Source organism: Egretta garzetta, unplaced genomic scaffold (assembly GCF_000687185.1).
Source record: "Egretta garzetta isolate BGI_Z169 unplaced genomic scaffold, ASM68718v1 scaffold856, whole genome shotgun sequence".
NCBI lineage: Eukaryota > Metazoa > Chordata > Aves > Pelecaniformes > Ardeidae > Egretta > Egretta garzetta.
Window position 1 is genome coordinate 194,092 of NW_009260099.1, and position 10,867 is coordinate 204,958.

Sequence of the window (10,867 nt, forward strand, 5' to 3'; positions counted from 1 at the left end):
CAAGATTGCAGGTGTGCCTGCAGTCTTCAGGAACACTAACATCAGACCAGTTTGTTTCAACCACAGCTACAGAAAAGACAGGCAGCCAAGCCGCCCTTGAGCACTCTCCCTCAAACTTCCAGACTACAGAAGGCCCCCAAATGAATCTGCCCAACACAAACTCCATACTGCGCTTGCACCATCTACAAAGCTTTAGGAACACACTCGAACTAATTTAAGCAGAGGGGAAGATGCTGTTTGCACGTTATTATGCTACAGTCTACTATACCGTATGCAGAGGCCACAGCTCCCCTCTTACACCCCAACCTTCTTTCATCCTCTCCCTCCACCATGCACCCCTCTACCATTACCTTGTAGGGTTCTGCAAAGAGGGGAGTCTTCTCGGGGAACTTGTCTTTCTCCTGCAGAGCCTCCTGATTCCGCCTCTCTTTCTCTCGAATACGCAGCAAGTTTCTATCCTCGTTGTACAAGCTTTAGGAAAGAGAGAAAGAAAGGATGGTTCACACTTTACACCAGCGTTATCAACAAGTATCGACTTCATACAGAAATTGTAGCTTTCATACAATGGTATATGTCCAGCATGAAAATAATTTTGAAATCCAAGGGGTGGTTATAGATGACAAATCAGTTATGTCAAGTATTTGCTGTACCACATAGCAATGGAACATACAAGGCACAGCAAGTATCCTTCTCAGTGATTTCTACTCCTGATCCTCTTGATACCCACCAAGAAGGGTGGAAAGGGAAAAACTATCCAACCATTTAATTGTGAAACCACAAATTGAGAAGAAGTTAACATGGGTGATAAGTGCATGAGCTGGCAAATCCAATTGCAATGATCAATGTGAAAACTACCATTCCTGTTCTTCTCCAGACTTCCACCCCAACTCTTTACTTGAAAGTAAAAAAGAATCCACAATTTTGAAGGTTTTACCACTTTCTGAGATTGAACTTTGCCTACTTTATAAACAGGTTGAAAACTTACTCTCTACTTTAAGTGGACATTTGGAAAGCTGCTTACCTAGCAAACTATGTAGTTGCATTTAAAGCAATAATGTAAATGTATTTAAAGATGCCTCTGAAATTTGGAAAACACCAGGTCAAACCTCGCTGTTCCTCCTCAACCACGTACGCATGCACTCAATTCCACCAGCCCCGCATCAAAACAGCGATAAAACTGTGTCACATGCACAGCAGGATGACTTCATGGAAAACCAGATCCTTTAAACTACACCTTCTCTGTGAAACACTACTGCAAAATAAGGGAATCTACTGCGCTAATATTTATGGACATTTGGGAAGAAAAAGCATGCAGGCATAGTACATGGATGAAGGTTTTTCTCTCCTCTCCTGTTTCTACTCTACTTCACAGTCTACTGCATAGAGACAACTCCTATATTATTCTTAGTACACTCAACTTCTCAAGTGTCCCAGTTTGGAAGGGAAGGGCCTTGTCTTCCCCACCAGTGACATTTTCTCAAATACCACACACATAATCATCTACTGAAAGTTTAATCATCCCTAAAGGAGAGGTAGAGGACTGGCTTTGCTCTAACAGTTCACCAAGAGGTCTGACTACTGCAGAGGGGGTTTCCTGACTCAATGCGAGCTCTGGAAAAAGATGCTGTCTGATGGTGTATTTCCATACGTGGAACTGCAGCATGGATGTACTTGTGTCACTAAGACAGAAAAACACAGTCGGGGGTTAGACTGCGCACATTTAAAATAGTTTCCAATTTTGTTAGTGCTGAACTATTTCCAAACATAGCGAAACGGTAGTTTCCAGTAAGCTCTATGTATTCCACTTCTGCAAACGATGCAAATTTTAAAAATTAAAAAAAAGGAACCGCAGACCACAGATTCAGTAAATATATACAATCCTTCTGTTAGAAGCAATATATAAAAGCATTTCCTCTGTGTATCTGATGGCATTTTGCATGTGAGCAATTTCATATCTATAACCAGTTAGCTGGCCAGTTGCCCTGTGTGTGCCAGGAAAGCTTTGTGCAGCCAGATATGGAAGGCACCAACTGCAGAAGACAAAGTATTAGGAGGAATTATAAGGCAAACTAGAAACAATCTTGGCTACATCTACTACTTGAAATTATATCTGTGCAAATGATTTTCTAAGTGAATGCATTTCAAGTTGACAGTATTTTTTAAACATATCTGTTCAAGTTATCTGGGAAATTTTTACGAATGAAACACCATTTGCCAAACATTCCAGGAAGTAAAAAATTATTCTGTAAATGTCCATTATATAAACTTCAAAAAAATTTCCTTAAAAGCAAGCATGAAAAAAACCACAAAAAACGGTTTTAACAGCTAAGATGCTGGCTTTTTGCATGAAGGAAACCTCCTCTTCACCAATCTGTGACACCATGGCCCAGTGTCAGGAACACCAACACCAACTGTAGAACAATTTTTTTTTTTTTTTTTTTTGATAGGCACCATTTAACCTGGATCCACCAGCTCCTCTTTCCCCACTGGTCCCCAGTCCATTTCCCCAGTGGCTGCACAAGCACTCACACCAACACAGTAGGGAGGGCAAAAGAACAAAACCACCGCCCTTGGTGGCAGTCCTCTCTTCTCGACATTTCCCAGCCTCTTTGCCCTGCAGTCAATAGCTTCCCTTAACAAATTATACAAAACTCTGGCAAGGAGCTCTTACGTGTTTGGACTCAACAAGACTCTTACTGCAACCAGGTGCTCAGCTCCAGCTCTCCCCATCCACCTTGACTTTTTCCTTTCAAAGCTGCCACCAAGTATGTTTTTGAGCCTAACGATAGTATTCAGTGCAATGATGAAAGGACAAAAGGACAATTTTAAGTTAAGTTTTGACTCCTCCTGCTTGAGCATCAGCTGTTTTCCCAGTCGTTTTTCCCTGTCAGTTCTTCAGCCATAATTTTCATCATTCAATAGACAGAGGGACATACAGGAAATTAAAAGACACAAAGAGCATCTACTTTATACATGTGTGACAACTGTGTTAAAGAGAGCAAAGCTCCTTCTCCTGCTTTCTATCTTTGATACATGTACACAATTTGGTCTGCACACCACTGCCGACATCTCAGCCCGCCCTGTTACTATTTCTGTCTTGATCCACAGCATGAATGCCAAGCACTCAGACCTACACAGTACTTTTTAATACAACTGCAACATTAAATATACATATTTGGTTTTGTTTGTTTTCCCCCTAGTACTTATTAAGTTACTCATGGTGTTGGCTGGAGTACACGCATATTGTGCTAGCTCTCCCTACTGCAACTTGCAGATTGCTGTGGCACCCTTTGGATCCTGGCCTCCTGGAGACAAGCTGTTGAGCTGGCATAGCTCTCTGCTGAAGCCCAAGATAAGAAATGAAAGCAGTTTAAAATGCTCATCTAAACAATACATAAGGACAAAATCCACAGCCAATCCATCTCTTTTTAGAACAGACTGTTTTAAAATGAGCCAATCTCATTTTATCTTCCCAGGTAAGAGACTGTTTCCCTCTTTCAGAGGGGACAAAGAAAGACATAAAAGCCGTGAGGTTGAACACAAGTCTTGTGGGGAACACTGTCAAGACTAAAAAAGGAAATTCTCTTCTAACAGACCCATCCCCAAACTCTGTAACAACCTCAGTTACCTTTCAAAACTATTACTAGAGCATACCACATCACTTTCTAATCTACATTATTTAGTAAGGCATGTGCAATAGTATTTGAATACTTGAGATCTTTTAAGGTGCACTACTGTAGTAGCGGCCATTCCTATAAAACACCAAAGACTTTGAGTAAGAGACTCCGCATGCTACTAGAGTCAAATGTCCTATCTTGCAATGATTTTACTACCCCCTGCTTGTCTAGCTTTCAGCAGTAATCTAAAATTTGCTCCCCTGATCAGCTTCTTCACATAAGATTTATTAGCAAGAAGATAATGTAGATCATCTTTTCTTAAACAAGCAAAAAATAACACAATAGTTTAGATGGATCAGTTAACAAGCTGGGTATCATTTCCACACGCCAGATGGCTGATGTGGGGAGTCAGTGGGTATCCACACGTTCACCCGTGTTCTCCCTTTGTATGATAAACCTATACAGAACATTGTCGTGCCCTGTTTCCGAGCAGTGCAAGCGGGGAAACAGTAATTATCTCCTCCCTTATGGCAATTCGCTTCACTGACGATTGTCAGGCAAGTTAGACAAAGGACCGGAGCTTGCTCACTGCACTGACTCAAACAAAGGTCAGGCAAGTCTAGCTTATAAGAGAATTTCTGTACTTTATTGCATTCAACAATATTCTTAGTAGCATATATTCTTGACTTGACAATATTCTAATAGCATATCATGCATGTTGGTAATATATATAGTCTATAGCACACTCGCATAGCAATGTGGGGAAAGGTAAAAAGAGACCATGGGTGCAGAGAAGGACTCTCCCGCTGAGTCACGAGATTTGGAGTAGATCCCCTTGATTCCTAAACTCCTTCTCAGAGAATAGTCTAGGTGTGGCTAGATCCTATCCTAGACTCAGACTTGGTCAGCACTTTATATCGAAGGAGCACAAGGAGAGGGGAGAAGGTATAGGGCAAGCAATAAAGGGGGTGATACAACCTGTTTGCAAGTTCCAGCAGTGAGTAGCATAGCATGGGGGGGGTCTCAGACCAGCTAAGGAGAGCTTCGAGGGGCCAGCATTCCAGCCTCTCATTTATACCCTCATTAGTGCATAGTCATAGCATGCGTAGCCTAACAGTAAGTTCTGTGCTCACCTACTTGCAAAGTCCTGCCATATGTGGGTTACAAATAAAGAGCGGAGGGTGCTTAATACAGCAGAGCAAAGAGGAACAAGGAACTTCCAGTGGTTCAGCAAAATGTTCTCAGTACTGCAATTTTTTGCACAAGTTGTTATGCTATAGTTAGGTACATGCGACACTATTTCTTCCCTGGTAGTTAATAGTATAAGATTCTCTAGGGTAGTCCAGGCTCCTGACATGAGCCTAGGCTTCTCAGGCTCTTGACATGTTTTTAGGCTGCTTCTGCAGGTAGTGGATAAGAAGTGAGGGGAGTGACAGAGGCATTCCCTGCACATTCGAGGCAACAATTGACAGACAGCAAGGGGCCGCCAGACCTTCGCCCAGCCCCTCTCCCCACTGTGGTATGGTGATGGCATCCTCGCCTTCAGCAGGTTTTTTCAGCCAGGCTGAGCCTCCTCAAACATGACATGGTATTAACAGGTTTTTTCTATGGTTACTGGGTAAAAAGGGCAGGAGCTGTTAACTATTCAGATTACTATTCTTGAAGGAAAATACAAGACAGCATGACACTATCAGCAGTGAACCAAGACTGAAAAGCATTTGTGATTATCCACAAATATCAGCACAACCACATGTGTATCTCTCTGGCTATAAGAGCACTGAGAGGTTGAATCACTCCCGTGATTATCCACAAATATCAGCACAACCACATGGCTATAAGAGCACTGAGAGGTTGAATCACTCCACCACAAGACTGCTCCAAAACAAACAAGTGGAAATTCTGATTGAAAGGCTGTGTGTTTTGTTCGGTTGTTTCAACTTGCAGAGCAGGAGGGTGAGCCAAACCCCACTGAAATAGGCAAAAAGAATTCTTATCAGTTTCAATGGACTTTGTGTTGGGCAATGAGAGTGCATTCTTCAGTCATGCAAAACAAGCCTGACCTTAGGTACCCATGAGCAAGCCTCCAGCAAAATTAATGGAAGTCATCATTTGGACACTGTACATCAGCCCACAAGGTTCAGCTTCTGCATCTTTCAAAAAAACCCAAAACCAAACTAAAACACCCCACCCCCAACCAAACAACACTGAAATAATACAAGTTTGAGTTCATAAACATTAACCATAAACCAAAGCACTAGCACAATATTACTACTCATTTATTTCAGCCTCTTTACCACAAACTCTCTTAACAATAACATCAAGTCTTAACTATTAAGACAAAACAGCACATACATGCACGAGAAAAAAATTTACTGAAAAGAAGGCAAGCAGAACATCAGACTGACATGTTATAAAAATTGAGGAAAATCCCATGAGCTATTTTTATTTGTTTTCCCAGGATAGAATTTGCTGTCAGTGCTGGCTGATCAGGGTTCCTGCTTTACATTATGCCTTGCTGTAAACGTCTCACTAGATCTCAACTTAGAGCAAGAAAAGACCATAACTTGCAAGTAGTTTAAAAACTAACAGCAGCAATAAAAAAAAAAAACCAAACCAAACACAACAACAAAGCAAACCAAAAAAAACCCCCCAAAAACCCAAGTCACATATTATGACCCTGCAAATTGTCTTCTACTAAAACACTGTGCTACATCCATGTGGATTACGGATATCCTTTTATTTCTAGGCTGGCAAGCATCCAAATTCAGAGCAACCAATCTGTTTTGCTCAGAGGTTCTGATTACATTAAACCAAAAGGAAAACCCTAAACAACTGTAACTTGTGTCTCTTGCAACAATAACATGTACGATGAGAAGTAGCTATCTTTCCTATATGTATCCCAACACTGAATGTAAAACATCTTACATGCCACTTGCTGCAAAAACAGCAGCTGTAATACCTTCTAAAGGCCTTTTCTTTCCCTGAACCTTCCTTGACCCCAGGCTCTCTTCCCAGCAATAAATTCTTTTTAAAGCATATGTGAAGAGAAAGAGAGGAGGGACAGAGGGGAGGGGAAGGGACACTGCCTTTTTGCCATAATGCCAGTTCCTGCAGGTTTCAAAGATGACAAACGTGCAGACACGGGTGCTCTCACAAGTAGAGGACCACAGGGCAGTGCCCAGCGAGGTTTGTCACGCGTTGTTACTGCGGCAGACCTCTTCATGCTGTCATGGTGACTAGTGGCCCAGGCTGCTGGCCACGCACAGCTGACTACCCATTCAGCCAGGCAAGGGGTCCTTCCCCTCCATTTTTCTGTTCAGGATCACCATCCACCCTCTGCCTCCCTTTCTGAAACAGAGCAAACCAATTTTCATTCCCGGCTTTCCTCCAACTTCAGTGCACAGGAGGAGGTACAGTTTTAAAAGCAGAAGGATAAGGCAATAAACACTGAGTAGCTACTTACTTGGTCACATGGTTGAGAGCACCAGCTCTCCCTTCTCTTAAGTTACAGACAAGCCTTAAACTACCTGAAGACAACAGCTAAAACTCATGTTAATTCGTTTATTTAATCATGTAGGTGTCAAGTTTCCCTGCACGCTACCTCATCTCATACTGTGGGGCTTTTATTTAAAAACAAGTCAGTTGTATTGTACTAGATGGCATTCCTAATTCAGAGCAGAAGCATGTGCTGCCTACTGAAATGTCCACTTTTTTAATACAAACCTGTAGTTATCCTAGTCCTGACATCTGGGAGACACTGTTTCTGTCCACCATCAACCCGGCCATTTTGGGCATTTGTCAATATGCTCTTTAAAGCTTTTGAAAACCTGGGCTACACTGCAACTCATAGCACCACACAGTTTCCCCAAAGTCAGCGTCAGGAAGCCAAGCAGAAAGCATGGTGGAAGCGCAGCTAGCCAGTCCATGCGTGGGCCTGTGCCAAGAGGAGAGGAGGTCTCCTCGGCCTGCCAGGCACCACCAGAGGAAACCCGCCCAGTGCAGCTGCCCACCGGGCTCCACAAGTGGCCCCCAACGCACACACCGATCTGGCCCTCATCTCATTATGGCCACAGCTGCAGGGTGAACCCCAGTTCCTGTTCTTCAGCAACCTCTCCAGATCAGCAGCTTTGATATTTAGATTTTCCTAGTATGAGAACTCAAAAACCCCCTCAAAACCCAAACCACCCCTAAGCTCTTCCTTACTGATTTGTGGAAATGCTTTGGGAAACTGGACCTCTGGGCTTAGCACCAACACACCAAGCACAAGGATGCCTGGGAGCTGGGGGACTCCATGGCCTCACCTTATACATCTTCGGGAGGAAACAGTTTGAAGTTTGAGAGTCAAAAACAGCGCTGCACTCTCTGCAATTGGGCTACGCTTGACATGTCACCAGGAAAACCCAAATACCCTTTATGTTCAAACAGGCAGATTAGACTGAATGGCTGCCCTGAGATACTAGTTCAGTCTTGATCGTCTTCAAACATGCTCCAAAAAAAAGTAAACACATGCATAAATCCCCCCTGCCTCACCACAAAAAAAAACCCCAAATCATGCTTTGCTACACACTGAAACAGTAAAATACTCCTAGGCTCAAAGCAGTCTATGCTGGAGCAGGCAGTCCACTGGCTCCAGTAATAGGAGGTTTGGTTCAGAAAGTTCAGCAAAGCATACACCCTGACCCACAACATCATCCAGGCTTGGTTCTGTAATAGAAACCATGAAGATACCAACGTGCTCTAAAGCCTCTCTCAGTGACATGACAATCCTTACTACAGTTTCAAATGCTGATACGTGACAATCCAGCCCATGACAACATTTTCAAAAAACAGACTGGTGCAGGAAGCAATTCTGCCTTCTCCTTCTGCCCTGTGTGTTCTCTGAATGATAACGAAGTGAAAATAAAAATCTGCTTTAGTTTTAATTGTAATAAGAGCTGTTGCTGGCTCCCAAAAAGAATTATTCCAGCAGCAGGCAAGGAGGTGGAGGAAGGCTAAAAAGCAAACACACAAATGACTCTCACTTCCTTCTGAACGTGCAGAACCTCTTCCTCTGAAACATTAAGGGAGAACATTTCCTTTTAGTACAACTGCAGGAAATAAAAAAATTATTGAAGCTGTTTTGTTATTAAAACAGACTCTTTTATCATGAGAAGCCACTGATCAACATTTCTCAAGACAGAGACCTATTCTTATTTAATTTCAAGGCAAGACACATTGCCCCCAAAAAAGACTAAACAGAAATCACAAAGATGCACTGTAACAGCCTTGCTGCAGCACCCCAGCTCTGCTGCTCTTTAAGTCTTCATAGAAGAATCACCACCAGTTTATATAGCCAGGATCACATCTACAAAGATTAAATATGCAGTCTCGTTCATCAGCCCATCAGCTTGAAAAGAAAAAGGGATAAATACGTGGCACAGACAGTTACTGAGCATCACAGATGTGCTCAGCTCTCGCACTGTATCACCTAAGCAGTTTGCCTGATGGTGACTGTAAGACAAGCAGATGAAAGGACGACACTAAAGTCAATACCAAACAGCATCAAAAATGCCTCAACCCAACTTTTGCTTCCTTCCATTTATGGAAACATTGTCAAGTTGGGACTTGCTGGATATTTTTAAGTTCTGTTTCACATCAAACACTATTTCACAGAACATACACAGTTTGAACAGAAACAAACGCTAAGAGGAAAACACATGGCAGAAGTGCGACAGATGGTACAGTCAGTCCATTTCTGCATCATCATCAACTACCAGCTTTGGTATATGCTTTCCAAAAATACATATCTTCACACTGGAGAAATATGAGTTGGAATTTGTTTTTCAAGGTTTTACTTCCTCTAGTTCCTTCAACTCATCAAGTCTCTCCAGCCCTGTTTACTGGCTGTATGATAGCAGCATTAGACCACTGAGCAAGAGATCAAGGCCTCACAGCCCATCTGTACTGCCACAATGCTTGCGAAAAACCTCCTGACAACTACTTTTGAGCAAAAAATAATGTTCCAAGAAAATCCAGTACTGCTGCGAGCTTTCCTTCAAAACACATGGAAAAATGATGCTGAATACCTCTTTCTCTGTTTTAAATACATAGCCCTGTATGTTACACGAAAAAAACTGAAGTGGAGAATGGCTGGGGTGTTATAACAGGCAGCAGGGAACTGCCAGTTTGCTTAAGTAGAAGCTAAAGTGGCTTTTGCCAGAAAAAAAATCAGTTCTACCTATGTAACATTAAGCATCTTCTCACTCTGACTCTTCCACAGTAATCTTTGGGTTCAAATTCTTACTTACTCATTTCCTATTGCTGTTGCCAAGTTTAAAAATATATTCATTACTCAGCCATTAAAAGGTTTTTTCTTCCTTTTGGCATCAATAGGCCTTTCTTCATCAAGCAGTTCCCAGGAGTAAACCTGAACACTTCCTGAGACGAGCTGAGCCCCTGCAGCACCCAGTGACTTTGGCAGGAATTAGGAACTCTCAGATGTCTTCCAAACATGAGAAAACCCTTCACAGAATTAAGCCTAAACCCCCCAAATTCTCAAATGGCTATGTGCATGAAAACACACCCCAGCATTCAAATCAGTATTTCTCAGCCTATGGTCTACAAACCACTGAAGGTTCAAAAGAGGAAAAAGACAATTTGTGAAAAGATGTAAACAAGTGATGGTTAACACCCTCTTCTCTGCCTATTCAAAAAAGGCAAAAAATGAAAGGCTTGTGTCTTGGATTTTCCCACCTGCACTGAAATGTTTAAAATCTAACTTTTATTTAGTTGTAAATGAAAGCCATTATAGCAATATCGTACTAGACAGGCCTCAGATACTTTCAAAAAAGGTGTGGTACTCTCCAGTCAAAAATGCTCCAAGTTGCGGTGGCCCCTGAAGCAGCAGGGCATCCTGTTCCCTTTCCCCTCTGCAGTGACGGGACCCCTCATACCTGAGCCAACCGTTCCTGTCTCCACAGACACACCATCTACCCTAGGAGTAGAAAGCTTTTGATTGCAAGAAGCAAGAAAGCCTCACGATTAATATATAATCATTTCAGTGCGAAGAGCTGACCCTGAAGAACAGCCACGAGCAGGTTGAAAGCTTATGGGTAAGAATCAGAGAGAGAGGCAACAAAGGGAACCTGGTGGTTGGTGTCTACTACAGGCCACCAGATCAAGAGGAGCTGACTGACGAAGCGTTCTTCCTCCAACTCTGGGAGGCTTCACACTCGCAGGCTCTCGTCCTCCTGGGGGACTTCAACCACCCC

The 10,867-nt window shown here is 42.6% G+C and overlaps 1 protein-coding gene across 1 annotated transcript in view; it reads right to left on the reverse strand.

Moving 5' to 3' along the window:
- AFF1 (AF4/FMR2 family member 1) overlaps window positions 1-10,867 on the reverse strand; it is a 101,533-nt gene that overhangs the window by 65,027 nt on the left and 25,639 nt on the right. The window contains 1 exon segment of the mRNA XM_035896832.1: window positions 351-471. Coding sequence (XP_035752725.1) covers window positions 351-471 — 121 coding nt within the window.